The 16,983-nt window shown below is 45.6% G+C and overlaps 1 protein-coding gene across 1 annotated transcript in view; it reads right to left on the bottom strand.

Annotated features, from left to right (window-relative positions):
* LAMA1 (laminin subunit alpha 1) overlaps positions 1-16,983 on the bottom strand; it is a 219,718-nt gene that overhangs the window by 34,146 nt on the left and 168,589 nt on the right. Inside the window, exons 43-47 of the mRNA XM_069731077.1 lie at positions 14,861-15,043; positions 13,613-13,767; positions 10,790-10,933; positions 2,537-2,670; positions 1,077-1,227 (exon numbers count right to left, since the gene is read on the bottom strand). Of these exons, the coding sequence (XP_069587178.1) occupies positions 1,077-1,227; positions 2,537-2,670; positions 10,790-10,933; positions 13,613-13,767; positions 14,861-15,043 (767 nt within the window). The remainder of the gene's footprint in view (positions 1-1,076; positions 1,228-2,536; positions 2,671-10,789; positions 10,934-13,612; positions 13,768-14,860; positions 15,044-16,983) is intronic.

The raw sequence follows: 16,983 nt of genomic DNA, 5'->3' as shown, positions 1-16,983 counted from the left end.
TAACAATAATATTATAAGTAATAACGGATGTTAGTATATTGATAATATGTAGCTATGAAACAGCAGAGGGTGACAAGGAGGCAACAGCTGAGACATGCCAATGTTTTCATGATATAGATTAATGATTTCTCTACTTATAGCCGAGTCCATGGACAACGGCTGTGGTAAAGAATCAGCTCCTCTACCTCCTCCCAACATCCGCTGCTCTTTAGAATGATTTCAGATCAGACTAAATCTAGACAGCGCTAATCTTACATAGCTTTGAGTAATGCACTGATGAAAGATGCCGAATCTAAAGGTACCTTCACACATAACGATTTTGTTAACGATATTGTTGCTTTTTGTGACGTAGCAACGATATCGTTAACGAAATCGTTATGCGTGACAGCGACCAATGATCAGGCCCCTGCTGGGAGATCGTTGGTCGCTGGGAATGATCAGGACCTTTTTTTTGGTCACTGATCACCCGCTGACATCGCTGAATCGGCGTGTGTGACGTCGATCCAGCGATGTCTTCACTGGTAACCAGGGTAAACATCGGGTTACTAAGCGCAGGGCCGCGCTTAGTAACCCGATGTTTACCCTGGTTACCATTGTAAATGTTAAAAAAAACAAACAGTACATACTTACATTCCAGTGTCTGTCCCCCGGCATCAGCTTCCTTGCACTGTCAGCGCCGGCCGGCCGCAAAGCAGAGCACAGCGGTGACGTCACTGCTTTACGGCTGGCCTGCGCTGTCACAGTGCAGGGAAGCTGACGGCGCGGGACAGACACCGGAATGTAAGTATGTACTGTTTGTTTTTTTTTACTTTTACAATGGTAAAAGACATTGGGCATGGTCTATTTGGGCATGGCCTCGCTCCATACAAGTGTATGACGGACAACCCCTTAAACAGTAGTGAATAAGTAACGGAAAACCTCAATTTGTGAGTACAAGCAATCCATTCTTTATCAGTATGGTAAAGGTATCCAGATGCTGCTGCATCTCTTCAGGCAATGTTTTGTTACTGAAGACCAGATTGTAGACTCTGTCTATAATTCTCATAGTGCTGGCTGCATTAAGGAGTTAAAGATACCTGAAACCCGCTTCCAATGCCTCCAACGAACACTTGAGTAGAATTATCTACATGGAGAATGGATGATGTTCCTGGAGATGACAGCGTTTTAGTTGACGTCTTCTGAGACGAGAGGACTTCTTCTACACTCAGTGTTCCTGATCTACCAAACCTGTATAAAGGAATGGTGGTATTGATAAGTGAATTTCTTGGTATAAAAATTTGTTGGTTTATATATGAATTCTTAAAAATATATAAGGAGAGAACACTAAAGCAGTATTCAGTTTCACAAATCCATTTCTAATGAAGAGGCCCTCTGAAAGTGGAGTAATCATAAAGTTTCCTACTGCTAGGATCTTGAGGAGAAGCGATCATTAAGTGCTCAGTTTCCCTCCTGCACCATCATAGAAGAAATAGAATATCACATGGCCCTCATCAAACTCATTGGACTCATCAAACTCATCTGTGCACAAAGTCCTTCAGAGTGATGGAACCTAATTATAACCGCTCGTCGCTCTGGTTAACTGACGAAGATCCCAAGCAAGAACCCACTAGTAATTCAGAATTGCCTTAATAGGGTACTGAAAAATCAACAGCAATGTAATTGTGGGGTACAAATCTAATCCAACCTCAACATTCTTCACAATAGACTTAGTTAAAAGACGGCCGCACTCCTCCATTAACTCTATTCAATGTGATTTTTTTTCCAGTTTTTCAAAAAACATGATCTGCCAATAAACATAAAGAGGACAACGTGCACCTGCAATCTACTGGCCAAACTCAGTGCTAATCAAAACAAATAATAACAATAATAATATGTTTGACATCTTCTGATATAGGGGCGGATCATGAATATCGCAATGTTGGACGTTGGATCGGAAAGGGTTAAAGTTTCATAATGAAATGCCTTTAATAGTGCATATTCAAATAGAACTTGACTATGCATTGATGAAGGTATTTCATTTTTTTTCACTTTAAAGAAGTTCTCCTGTCAAAACCAAAACTACTCTGCGTAACTGCAGACTTATGAATTCCCCCAGCGGACGCACTGTGCACTGCGGGGATTTGACAGTGTCAGACCGGAGAACGGAGGGTATATATGAGCTATACATACCCCCAGCCAGTGGGTGCGGCCTTGCTCTCTAAACACTTGTATGGAGCAAGGCCATGTCCTCTGGTTGGCCATGGCCACTGGCCGTCACTAGTCGGGCTGCGGCCTCTGCTCAATACAAGTGTATGGAAGCAAGGCCTCGCCCACTGGCTAGAGGAATGTATAACTCATACATACCCTCTGTTCCTCAGTCTTAAACTCATAAATCTGCAGTCATAAAGAGTGACTGCAGACTCATCGGTTTTGACCGGACAACCTCTTTAATTGAGAAGTGCTGCTATTTTTGGACTATACACACACATATATGGTATATAAATTTATATATGTATTTACAAGTATTTTTTATAAACAAAAAAAAAATTACTTGTACCTTGTTGCATGAATTTTATGCCATTTGCTGTTGTCTATTTGGATATCAGGGTCTTCAATTCTTGTTGCCCCAGAGCCCAAGTCCCACAAGAAGGAAACTTTACCTTTCCTCATTTCAACTGCCATGAAATCGGCCTATCCAGCAATAAAAAACGATTATAATGAATGTATACATGCACATTGTGGAGATTCCAGTAAGAAACTGCTTACACAAACATTATTGATAATCTCAGTCAAAATTAACAAGCATGTTAAATCCACAGCAAGCTTATATGTATATATATATATATATATATATATATATTGTGATGCAGCGATGTCCTTGCTGTGCAGTGAATAGGCAGTGACCCATATAAAGTTCAAATAAAGTCTTGTTTATTTTGTAGCATACTCACAAACCAAAAACATAAGCAACAAGTCCTTCAGTATGCATCCGGGAAAAGTAAAGACAGTCCACAATCCGTTGCCGTGGACGTATTACACCACTGTGTACGCTGGGGTGTCAGGCTTTTAGGCTCTGCCTGACCCGTGTTGCTCCACACGGAAGGAGCTCCTCATAAGCCTCCTGCAAGTCTGACTCCCAGACCAGACTGACACACCCAAACTCTCTTGCAGGGTTTTTTTTTCTTTCCTCCAGATTCTATGGCCATGGGTCACTATAAGATCTGGGCTGCAGGAAACGGACCGGCCCCACTACCTTCCTGCAGTCCGTTTCAAAATAAAAGCCCATACCGGGTTTTCCTGAATAATTTCTGGGACAAATAACTTGACCCAGTTCACACTCACTTTTATTCTTCCCTGTGTCTCACAGGCAACCTGCTGTGAGCACAGGGCACTCCAGCGGATCTAATATGCTTCTAAGCACATCCTGGGCGATACATAGCGACCCTCGCATATGACACCGGTCACTGCCTCACATACCCCCCCCCCCCTCTGTTCACACTTGTGGGGTTGAACACTTGTCAGCATACATGGTGCCCGTAACAGGGCATCCGCATTTCCCTGTGATTTCCCAGCCCGATGTTCCACAGAGAACCTGAAATTTTGTAGGGACAAGAACCATCTGGTGACTCGGGCATTCCTTTCCTTTGCATTTCTCATCCAGACGAGGGGTGAATGGTCCGTTACCAACCGAAACTGACGCCCGAGCAAATAGTAGCGTAGGGACTCCAAGGCCCATTTGATCGCTAAGCACTCCTTCTCCACTATGCTATAATTTTTCTCTGCCGGGGTCAGTTTCCTGCTTAAATAGGTGACTGGATGCTCATCCCCGTTCACCTCTTGCGACAACACCGCTTCTAAGCCTACCTCTGAGGCATCGGTTTGCACAATAAAGGTTTTCTTGAAGTCGGGGCTGATGAGGACCGGCTGTCCACACAATGACGACTTCAGAGACTGGAACGCTTCCTCTGCTTGAGGATTCCACTTGACCATCACCGTTTTCTTCCCTTTTAACAGGTCTGTTAGGGAAGCCGATTTACCAGCAAAATTGGGTATAAATCGACGGTAATACCCAATGATGCCAAGGAATGCCCTCAATTGTTTGGAATTTAAGGGCTTGGGCCAGTTTTGAATGGCCTCAATTTTGTTCACTTGAGGTTTGATAACCCCCCGGCCGATCACATATCCTAAGTACCGGGCTTCCGTGAGACCTATTTTGCATTTCTTTGGGTTTGCTGTTAACCCTGCGGCTCTAAGAGACTCCAGCACTGCTTGTACCTGGGACAGATGGGTATCCCAGTCGGTACTAAAGATGACTATGTCATCCAAATAGGCTGACGCATAGTCTCTATGTGGCGCTAACACAATGTCCATCAGCCTCTGAAATGTGGCCGGAGCTCCATGTAACCCAAAAGGTAAGACAACATATTGAAAGAGACCCTCTGGGGTTATAAAAGCAGTCTTTTCCTTCGCTGACTCTGTTAAGGGAACCTGCCAGTAACCTTTTGTGAGATCCAGCGTGGTGAAGTACTGGGCCTTCCCCAGTCTCTCAATTAGCTCGTCCACCCGTGGCATGGGATAGAGGTCAAATTTTGACACTTCATTTAATTTCCTAAAGTCATTACAGAAGTGTAATGACCCATCTGGTTTCGGTATTAGAACAATGGGGCTAGCCCACTCACTTCGGGACTCCTCAATGACTCCCAACTGAAGCATTTGCTTTACCTCGGCCGCGATGGCTTGCCTTCGGGCCTCTGGCACTCGGTACGGTTTCATCCGCACCTTTACCTGGGGCTCAGTGACAATATCATGCTGAGTCACCGAGGTTCACCCGGCAGCTCTGAGAACACATCCATATTCTGCTGTACCAAAGCTCGAGCCTCCCGCCGCTGCTGTTTTGTGAGGGCATCATTGACTTTTACCTCACAGCCGGCTGTGTCCTTGGTGAGTGCCAGAGGAACCTCCGATTGTATGACCGTAGTTTCTTCTGTGACCAAACATTCTCGGTCCTTCCAAGCCTTTAGCAAGTTGACATGATACAACTGCTCGGGTTTTCTTTTCCCGGGTTGGTACACTTTGTAATTCACTTCCCCCACCTTCCCCCGTATCTCATAACATACATAGTAACATAGTAACATAGTTAGTAAGGCCGAAAAAAGACATTTGTCCATCCAGTTCAGCCTATATTCCATTATAATAAATACCCAGATCTACGTCCTTCTACAGAACCTAATAATTGTATGATACAATATTGTTCTGCTCCAGGAAGACATCCAGGCCTCTCTTGAACCCCTCGACTGAGTTCGCCATCACCACCTCCTCAGGCAAGCAATTCCAGATTCTCACTGCCCTAACAGTAAAGAATCCTCTTCTATGTTGGTGGAAAAACCTTCTCTCCTCCAGACGCAAAGAATGCCCCCTTGTGCCCGTCACCTTCCTTGGTATAAACAGATCCTCAGCTAGATATTTGTATTGTCCCCTTATATACTTATACATGGTTATTAGATCGCCCCTCAGTCGTCTTTTTTCTAGACTAAATAATCCTAATTTCGCTAATCTATCTGGGTATTGTAGTTCTCCCATCCCCTTTATTAATTTTGTTGCCCTCCTTTGTACTCTCTCTAGTTCCATTATATCTTTCCTGAGCACCGGTGCCCAAAACTGGACACAGTACTCCATGTGCGGTCTAACTAGGGATTTGTACAGAGGCAGTATAATGCTCTCATCATGTGTATCCAGACCTCTTTTAATGCACCCCATGATCCTGTTTGCCTTGGCAGCTGCTGCCTGGCACTGGCTGCTCCAGGTAAGTTTATCATTAACTAGGATCCCCAAGTCCTTCTCCCTGTCAGATTTACCCAGTGGTTTCCCATTCAGTGTGTAATGGTGATATTGATTCCCTCTTCCCATGTGTATAACCTTACATTTATCATTGTTAAACCTCATCTGCCACCTTTCAGCCCAAGTTTCCAACTTATCCAGATCCATCTGTAGCAGAATACTATCTTCTCTTGTATTAACTGCTTTACATAGTTTTGTATCATCTACAAATATCGATATTTTACTGTGTAAACCTTCTACCAGATCATTAATGAATATGTTGAAGAGAACAGGTCCCAATACTGACCCCTGCGGTACCCCACTGGTCACAGCGACCCAGTTAGAGACTATACCATTTATAACCACTCTCTGCTTTCTATCACTAAGCCAGTTACTAACCCATTTACACACATTTTCCCCAAGACCAAGCATTCTCATTTTGTGTACCAACCTCTTGTGCGGCACGGTATCAAACGCTTTGGAAAAATCGAGATATACCACGTCCAATGACTCACCGTGGTCCAGCCTATAGCTTACCTCTTCATAAAAACTGATTAGATTGGTTTGACAGGAGCGATTTCTCATAAACCCATGCTGATATGGAGTTAAACAGTTATTCTCATTGAGATAATCCAGAATAACATCCCTCAGAAACCCTTCAAATATTTTACCAACAATAGAGGTTAGACTTACTGGCCTATAATTTCCAGGTTCACTTTTAGAGCCCTTTTTGAATATTGGCACCACATTTGCTATGCGCCAGTCCTGCGGAACAGACCCTGTCGCTATAGAGTCACTAAAAATAAGAAATAATGGTTTATCTATTACATTACTTAGTTCTCTTAGTACTCGTGGGTGTATGCCATCCGGACCCGGAGATTTATCTATTTTAATCTTATTTAGCCGGTTTCGCACCTCTTCTTGGGTTAGATTGGTGACCCTTAATATAGGGTTTTCATTGTTTCTTGGGATTTCACCTAGCATTTCATTTTCCACCGTGAATACCATGGAGAAGAAGGTGTTTAATATGTTAGCTTTTTCCTCGTCATCTACAACCATTCTTTCCTCACTATTTTTTAAGGGGCCTACATTTTCAGTAGGCCCTTGCCACTTGGCCATGAGTTTACTCTCTGGGGTGGGTACTAGTACCAACACCCGGTCTCCTTCTTTAAAGGACCTGACCGTGGCCCTTTTATTATAGGTACGGCTCTGAGCGGCCTGGGCATCCAACAGATGCTCTTTTACTATGGGTTGCACATCAGCAATCCGATCCTGCATACTTGCCACATATTCAATGCACTCTTATGTGGAGTGGGCTCCTGTTCCCACGTCTCTTTGGCTACATCCAGCAGTCCCCTCGGGTGCCTGCCATACAATAGCTCAAATGGGGAGAATCCCGTGGACGCATGCGGTACCTCGCGTATGGCGAACATTAAATATGGCAATAACATATCCCAATTCTTCCCATCCTTGGCGACCACCTTTTTAAGCATGGCCTTGAGGGTCTTGTTAAACCTCTCGACCAACCCGTCGGTTTGTGGATGGTACACTGACATACGCAACTGTTTAATTTGGAGCAATTTACATAGCTCCCTCGTCACTTTAGACATAAAAGGGGTACCCTGATCTGTAAGGATCTCCTTGGGAAGCCCAAGGCGACAAAACATGGCAAACAGTTCACGGGCTATTAGTTTAGCCAAAGTGTGCCGGAGCGGTATCACCTCTGGATACCGGGTAGTGTAGTCTACGACTACTAATAATAATAATCTTTATTTTTATATAGCGCTAACATATTACGCAGCGCTTTACAGTTTGCACACATTATCATCGCTGTCCCCGATGGGGCTCACAATCTAAATTCCCTATCAGTATGTCTTTGGAATGTGGGAGGAAACCGGAGTGCCCGGAGGAAACCCACGCAAACACGGAGAGAACATACAAACTCTTTGCAGATGTTGTCCAAGGTGGGATTAGAACCCGTCCTGGGTTCTAATCCCACCTTGGACAACATCTGCAAAGAGTTTGCAGCGCTGCAAGGCTGCTGTGCTAACCACTGCGACTACTAATATGTGCTGGTGGCCCCGGGCGGATTTTATTATCGGTCCCACCAGATCCATCGCTATCCACTCAAACGGTACTTCTATGATGGGCAGAGGCACTAATGGACTCCGGTAGTTCGTGGTGGGTGAGGTTAGTTGACACTCAGGACATGTGTCACAGTACTTTGTAACCTCAGCGTGGACACCAGGCCAAAAAAACCTCTGTAATATGCGCTCTAACGTCTTTTTGGCCCCCAAGTGCCCCCCCAACATGTGAGTGTGAGCCATGTCGAGCACCGCCCGACGATAGGGTTGGGGCACTACCAGTTGTTCCACCACCTCATCCCGGATTTTATCAACCCTGTACAGTAACTCCTGGTTAACCATCATCCGGTGAAACTCCTTTTCTGCACCAGGTTGTTGTGCCACCCCATTCACCTCGATTACTCTTTCCCTTGCCCGGGTCAGAGTGGGATCCTGGAGCTGGGCAGTCCCAAACTTACCAGGTGACACCTCCAGCTCAGGAATTGGTGGATTCTCTTCCACTTCTCCTGCCAACACCTCTAGGGGAAACCTATCGGGATTACACACTGTCCCTATCGTGGCGACCCCTATGGCAGGTGTCCCTGACTCTGGATCTTCGGGTTCTGCACACGGAATGCTTTTTACCCTGAGAGGGTTAACTCTGGTTTCCCAGAGGGACCAGAACAACGGCAAGTCTCCACCCATCACAGTCCCATATGGAAGAGTCTTTACCACTCCCACCACATGTTTTATCTCTCCACATGGAGTGGAGAACGTGACCTCCGCAGTCGGGTACTCTCGGAGGTCCCCATGTATGCACACTACCCCCACCTTTCGTCCATTAGGACTGTCCCCAGCAACCAGGGACCCGTGTACCAGGGTCACCAAGCTCCCCGAGTCCAAGAGAGCATCTGTCTGGTACCCGTTAACGAGCACTCTGCGCAGCTGAGGTTCGGTACTGGCAGGGTCTGTAGTGGCAATGCAGACTGGCTGGGCATACATAGACACGCGGCGGGTATACCCGCAGTCCATGGGTTCCGTTGTTAGGAAGCAATTAGCAACCACATGCCCAGGTTCTTGGCACCGCCAACACGTAATGACTGTGGCACGAGGTAACCTTGGAGCCAGTTTAGGGGACACAGGTCTGTGGTCACTCTCTTTCCGAGACAACCCCTCAGCACGGACTCGGTCTGGTTTTGTCCCAGTGGAGGGTCGTGGACTTTTCTCAGACTCCTGAGCTGGCGGAGCCTTACGTGACAGCCGAAGTGGAGCAGTGTCCCGTATAAAGTCCTGGGTGGCCTTATATCGCTCTATCAGACCTACAACCTGGTCTAGGGTACCTGGGTCTCCTTGACCCACCCAACGCTGTATGGCTGCTGGCAGAGCCCTCACCAGTCGGTCGACCACCACCCTCTCCACTATCTGACTTGTGGTTAAAGTCTCAGGTTGGAGCCACCGTTTCACAAGCTGCAATAAGTCAAAAATCTGAGACCGGGCAGGCTGGGCTTCCACAAAAGTCCAAGAAAACACCCGTTGAGCTCTCACATAAGTATTAACCCCCAGTCGGGCAAGGATCTCACCTTTTATCTTGGAATAGTCCTGGGCATCCTCCCGACTGAGGTCAAAGTAGGCCTTTAGCGCATCACCCCTCCAGAACGGAGCCACAACTTCAGCCCACTGTGCTGCTGGCAGATTCTCCCGCTCTGCCGTGCGCTCATAGACGGTGAGGAAAGCTTCCACGTCATCTTCCGGACTCAATTTCCTCAAAGCAGAGCGGACCTTGTCTCGGGCATCGCGACGTTCCGGGGTCGGTGCTGGAGGTGCCTCACGCAGGGCTGTAATTTGCTGCAGGAACAGGTTATTAGTTTGTTGCTGTTGTTGCTGTGTGAGGACCAGCTGCCTCAGGATCTCCTCCATTTTGTCTGTAGGCCTGAGTTGCAATGTAGCAGGCTTAATAACAGCCATGCAAATGGCGTTGGGGTATGCCTTAATTCACACTGCTCCGCATTCTCCAACCATATGTGATGCAGCGATGTCCTTGCTGTGCAGTGAATAGGCAGTGACCCATATAAAGTTCAAATAAAGTCTTGTTTATTTTGTAGCATACTCACAAACCAAAAACATAAGCAACAAGTCCTTCAGTATGCAGCCGGGAAAAGTAAAGACAGTCCACAATCCGTTGCCGTGGACGTATTACACCACTGTGTACGCTGGGGTGTCAGGCTTTTAGGCTCTGCCTGACCCGTGTTGCTCCACACGGAAGGAGCTCCTCATAAGCCTCCTGCTAGGTCTGACTCCCAGACCAGACTGACACACCCAAACTCTCTTGCAGGTTTTTTTTTTCTATCCTCCAGATTCTATGGCCATGGGCCACTATAAGATCTGGGCTGGAGGAAACAGACCGGCCCCACTACCTTCCTGCAGTCCGTTTCAAAATAAAAGCCCATACCAGGTTTTCCTGAATAATTTCTGGGACAAATAATTTGACCCAGTTCACACTCACTTTTATTCTTCCCTGTGTCTCACAGGCAACCTGCTGTGAGCACAGGGCACTCCAGCGGATCTAATATGCTTCTAAGCACATCCTGGGGGATACATAGCGACCCTCGCATATGACACCGGTCACTGCCTCACAATATATATATATATATATATATATATATATATATATATACACCAATACAGATACATATGTTCTTTATATATTCAAGCACATACAACAATCTAAAAAATATGCAAATATGACAAAAAGACTCAAATTTAAAAGCATAACGATTTGGTGGGATACAACATGTAAAACAATATTTCATATAAAAAATCTGCTTAATGGCATAACCCAGTAAACCAGGAGGCCTTGGAGTATTATGCATTCATCCATTGTTGATACGGTGCCATAAAACATATTTATTACATTTTAGTTGTAGACTCACCTTAGTGTTACTGCCCAAGTAAAAGAGAAGATTGTCAGGTTCATTAGTTTTGACATTTAGTGTAAGAGTATTGAAATTTGCAGAGCGGATTTCGGGGTGGTAGGAGCGGACACAATCTCTGTCTGCAGAAACAGCAACTTTTATCTATAAAACATAACCATAAATCAAAGTTAGCAGCTGATAAACACATGCGATCTATCAAATTCTACAGATGGATAGTAGCATACAATATGTACAAATGTTATGTATAACGTTTATCAGGGCTGGGACGAGGGCGCTACCTCCTGCCTCCCCAAAGGAGGAGCATTTTGGGGGAAAAATACCATCTGACACTGCTGAATGCTTGCCAGTGACGGCTGGGGTGCAGGCACATAAGGGAGCAGTGTCAGTCACTGACACTGCTCACCCCTCTTTGTCTGCGCCCCGGCTGTCACTCCCTTCGTGCACTCCATTGTGTTAGCGTCTATCACACATGAATGCAATTACTGTGAGCACCACTCAGTACAGGAGCAAAGCATCTGTAATCAAATACACCGGTGACTCCATCAGACCGCAGGTCACTTCCGGCCTGCGCATAGAAGGGGATGGCACATGCAGGGGACATTATTGCGCCATCCAGAGCCCACTGCTGCACATCATAGAAGAGGAGACAAAGGCTTCAGTGTACAGAGAGCCTCGATTAGGTGAGTACAAGTTTTCCTTTATTTTTCTTATCTATCACACTATGAGGTATATATTGTACTAGAGGCTGGCTGAGGGAAACATTACACTGGTCACCTATCACACTGTGGGGTACATATTATTCTGGGGGATGACTGTTGGGAACGATTGGGACCCCGCATCATGCCGCGCGGTCTCGGATCCAAACGCAGAGGGGCTATCATCCCTCAGCCGGCTCCTGAAATGCTGCAATTGCATTTGATAGCAGCATTTAGTTGGTTAAGGTGCCGGGAGTGGTGTGTGACCGCTCCTGGAAGTTAGTCCCGAGTGTCAGCTGTCTGAATCAGCTGACACCCGGTGGCAATCGCACGTGCACAGCCTGTGTGCCCGTCCAATTGCCTAGATGTAATAATCTGTCACTGGTCAATTAGGCACCGGTCACATGGACGGATTATTACGTCTGATGCCAGAAAAGGGTTAAAGATTTTATCCGTGAATTGAGAGTAAAAGATCAATCCAGTAGGAGATTAGATATACTGAAAAGCTGCTTATTTTCAGGTGTACTATTAATTTATTAAATAAAAATGAAAATGATGATCACTCTTTAACCCCTTCATGACCAGGGGATTTTTCGTTTTTCCGTGTTCGTTTTTCGCTCCCCTCCTTCCCAGAGCCATAACTTTTTTATTTTTCCGTCAATTTGGCCATGTGAGGGCTTATTTTTTGCGGGACGAGTTGTACTTTTGAACGACATCATTGGTTTTAGCATGTCGTGTACTAGAAAACGGGAAAAAAATTCCAAGTGCGGTGAAATTGCAAAAAAAGTGCAATCCCACATTGGTTTTTTGTTTGGCTTTTTTGCTAGGTTCACTAAATGCTAAAAATGACCTGCCATTATGATTCTCCAGGTCATTACGAGTTCATAGACACCAAACATGACTAGGTTATTTTTTATCTAAGTGGTGAAAAAAAATTCCAAACTTTGCTAAAAAAAAAAAAAAAAAAAATTGCGCCATTTTCCGATACTCGTAGCGTCTCCATTTTTCGTGATCTGGGGTCGGTTGAGGGCTTATTTTTTGTGTGCCGAGATGACGTTTTTAATGATAGCATTTCGGTGCAGATACGTTCTTTTGATCGCCCGTTATTGCATTTTAATGCAATGTCGCGGCGACCAAAAAAACGTAATTCTGGCGTTTCGAGTTTTTTTCCCGCTACGCTGTTTAGCGATCAGGTTAATACTTTTTTTTATTTGATAGATCGGGCAATTCTGAGCGCAGCGATACCAAATATGCGTAGATTTGATATTTTTTTTATTGATTTATTTTGATTGGGGCGAAAGGGGGGTGATTTAAACTTTTATGTTTTTTTTATTTTTTTCACATTTTTTAAACTTTTTTTTTTAACTTTTGCCATGCTTCAATAGCCTCCATGGGAGGCTAGAAGCAGGCACAGCACGATCGGCTCTGCTACATAGCAGCGATCTGCTGATCGCTGCTATGTAGCAGAATTGCACGTGTGCTGTGAGCGCCGACCACAGGGTGGCGCTCACAGCGACGGGCAATCAGTAACCATAGAGGTCTCAAGGACCTCTATGGCTACAATGGAGACGCATCGCCGACCCCCGGACATGTGACGGGGGTCGGCGATGACGTCATTTCCGGCCGCCCGGCCGGAAGCGGTAGTTAAATGCCGCTGTCTGCGTTTGACAGCGGCATTTAACTAGTTAATAGGTGCGGGCAGATCGCGATTCTGCCCGCGCCTATTACGGGCACATGTCAGCTGTTCAAAACAGCTGACATGTCCCGGCTTTGGTGCGGGCTCACCGCGGAGCCCTGCATCAAAGCAGGGGAGCCGGCATCGGACGGTATAGTACGTCCGATGCCGGTAAGGGGTTAAGTACCAAATGAGGCACTTAACAGGTTGAATTGTATGCATCCTCCTCATTGGAAGATAAATTAATAAGTCGATTTCACAATGTGATTTGTATTTAATATTTTGCATTGAGATAAAGCAATCTATCCTTGGCTGAATTATGGTAAATGCTATAATACAGCCAGGGTTTTTCTACCATGTACAATGTGTATCCAGTTCCATCTCACAATTACTGTAAATGCAGAACAATAGCTGGGTTAATAGTAAAGTAATGGCCTGGATCTCACTTACCGATGCAGCTTGTTTCCTTGCCTGATTGATCAGCTCTTTTATTTCTGACAGATTCCGGCTCAGATTTTCTTCAAGCAATTTGAAAGGTTTTAATCTATCCAGTAAAATGTTAGCTTGTTTCTCCACTTCCTTTATCCTGCTCTCAGCTGTTACAGCTATACAATAAAAAAAACACAAAATTACACAACACAGCAAATGATTGCATTGTCCATCAATGCTGAGGGATAGATACTTACATGGGCTCTAATTTAGGTCAATGGTGTTAGGGTACCGTCACACTAAGCGACACTGCAGCGATACCGACAACGATGTCGATCGCTGCAGCATCGCTGTTTGGCCGCTGGAGAGCTGTCACACAGACAGCTCTCCAGCGACCAACGATCCCGAGGTCCCCGGTAACCAGGGTAAACATCGGGTTACTAAGCGCAGGGCCGCGCTTACTAACCCGATGTTTACCCTGGTTACCAGCGTAAACGTTAAAAAAACAAACACTACATACTTACCTTCAGCTGTCTGTCCTCCGGCGCTCTGCTTTCCTCTGCACTGTCAGCGCCGGTCAGCCGGAAAGCAGAGCGGTGACGTCACCGCTGTGCTTTCCTGCTGGCCGGCGCTGACACAGGATGCAGGAGGAGTGCAGAGAAGCAGAGCGCCGGGGACAGACAGCTGAAGGTAAGTATGTAGTGTTTGTTTTTTTAACGTTTACGCTGGTAACCAGGGTAAACATCGGGTTACTAAGCGCGGCCCTGCGCTTAGTAACCCGATGTTTACCCTGGTTACCAGTGAAGACATCGCTGGATCGGCGTCACACACGCCGATCCAGCGATGTCAGCGGGATATCCAGCGACGAAATAAAGTTCTGGACTTTCCTCAGTGACCAACGATCTCTCAGCAGGGGCCTGATCATTGGTCGCTGTCACACATAACGATTTCCTTAACGATATAGTTGCTACGTCACAAAAAGCAACGATATCGTTAATGATATCGTTATGTGTGACGGTACCTTTAAGCGATCACTGTACAGATCTGGTGTCTGTAATAAAGAAAAGCCATGACCCTAATGTGACCAGACTCCTATAAATAACAAAACAGAATCTACTTATGTGTTTGCACATAGCCTTTAGAAGAGAAAAATGTGCCAAGATTTGGTGCTCAATACTAAATAAATAATACAAAATAATACTCAATTACTACTAAATTATATTAGATATTGACAATACCAATATTTGTGTAACATAGTAAACTCCATACCTGTTTTAGACGAATGGATGAGAAGTTCCTTTGTTTTCTGCAATGTGTCATTAACCCTTGACAATATTGAACTTGCATTTGTCAGCTTCTGGCTGAAGTTCGTTATATGGCTCAAGGTGCTCGCTGCAGAGGCATTGGCAGAAAGAGCTAGCTCCTTAGCATCCTGCAGTTTAGAGCTTGTATCTGACAAGTACAAGAATAAAAAGTGTCTTTAAAATGGTCAAATATGCAAATTGCCTCTTCAGAGAGGAAGAGGACTTGAACTCTAGTGCCACCTATTGGGAGTAGCGATCTTAAATGTCAATATTGTCCCTTTAATGATCCTTGCCATATGACTTAGGATAAATGTCAAACCAGAATCTCAATCTGCAGACACATGTTTCTGGATATTTCCCTTCCTCAGTGCAAAGCATGAGATTTGATAATTGTCTCCTTTTTGAGTATGTAAGCATTTTTTCAGCTCCATTACATTTCTTGAACATAGTAATCACATCTATCTGTATTAAAAAATAACACTGTGTAAATGTATATATTATGCTTTTTTTATATATCTCCGGATGTTAGAAGGGTAATAAATGTCATAGCGTTGTCATTACTACACTCCTACAAATGCCAGTGCTAAGTAGTCAAATAGACCTCCAGCTGGAAGATAAAGGTCTCAATGCTTTTCAAAGGGGATCGTCAGAATGGTCCTCTGACCTCCTGCTCATTCACCAGTCCTAGACGTATGTACTGAATTTATTTCCAGTAGGTATTTTATTTCATTGCACTAGAATCCATTCTACAATTACAAGAGCCTACTATAATATCATTCCTATTATATTTTTAGGCTCGTTTACAGCAGTAGCTGAGTTCATGTACTCATTAATCACATTGTATGTATATGCAGCGCCCCAGAGTCCTGGTCGTTGCAGTAATGTTATTCTTCCACCAGGGGGAGTGATGCTACGTCTGAATGCAATGAAGGAGATCTTCTGTCCAGGTATCACAACCACATAACACACTTCACATTCCAGTCCGCCAGGGGGAGCCATGCTTCTATCTACTAGGGCACTCCTCACACTTAGGTAAAACTGGTGGGTTGGTTAGGAAGTGAGGCAGAAGCTGTCTGGCCTTCACCCCAGTTTGGCAGAGGCTGGTTGGAGTGGGTTCCAGCCAGCTCCAGACTGTGGCCTGTGGAAGGAGAAGGTACATGGAGCTGCGCCTGCATCCCATGCGGCAGCATCCTAAGAAAGGACACGAAAGGAATTGTCTTGCAGTGAGTGAGCAACAAAGTCATAGCAAAAGGAGAGGAACATCAGAGGGAGACCAGCTAGAAGCAGGCTGCCTCCTTATGAAGTGCACTACCGGTAGCCAGAGCACCGAGGAAGTAAGGATTCTATGCTTTACTTCAGAGACTGGCAGGACAGTTGATTCCACGTCGGCTGCCCGACTATTTACCCAGGAGTCAGGGTGGCAACTTGTGGGGGCCGGGGCGTCTCTAGGGTCCCTGTAAAAAGCCTCAGACCATCAGTCATACGGGTTTGTCCTATCCTATCCGTAAGGGGGACAGAGAGAAGAGACTTAACATCTACAATAGTTGTGAGGACCTTACCGAGTTGCTCAGCAGGGAGGTACTACAACGCCCAGGTGCTAGAGGAAGGCTATTGAATACCACCTGGATAAGGGGACTCTAGATTTGCCTTCAGACCGGCCGGACTCTGCCTGCCCTGTGGTCCCTACCCTGGACTGTAGATGCTGAAGCCTTCAGTAAAGGTAAAGAGACTGCAACCTTGTGTCCTCATTATTCACTGTGCCTCACATCATCCACCATTCACCATCTACACACTGGGAAGCCCTGGGGACATACTTCACCTGTGGGAAGGTATACCATCTAGCTGCAATAACATCACCCCAGCAGACCCCTAAGCAGCGTCGGTCACCCTGACCGAATACCACAGGTGGCGTCACGAACACTATCCCTTTAAAGACCTTTCCCCAATACCATCAACAGACCTCCCGAGGGCCACGGACCGGGTCAGCTACCGTGACATCCCCGCTGAGAACCGAAGGACTCGGCTCCGAGTAACCCCTAGCCCTTGGGGCGCTCCATATATGTTTATATTGACCACATACAGGAGATT

This window comes from Ranitomeya imitator, chromosome 6 (genome assembly GCF_032444005.1).
Source record: "Ranitomeya imitator isolate aRanImi1 chromosome 6, aRanImi1.pri, whole genome shotgun sequence".
Lineage (NCBI taxonomy): Eukaryota > Metazoa > Chordata > Amphibia > Anura > Dendrobatidae > Ranitomeya > Ranitomeya imitator.
The sequence above is the reverse complement of the archived record's forward strand: the minus strand, read 5'-3'. Positions and strand labels throughout refer to the sequence as shown.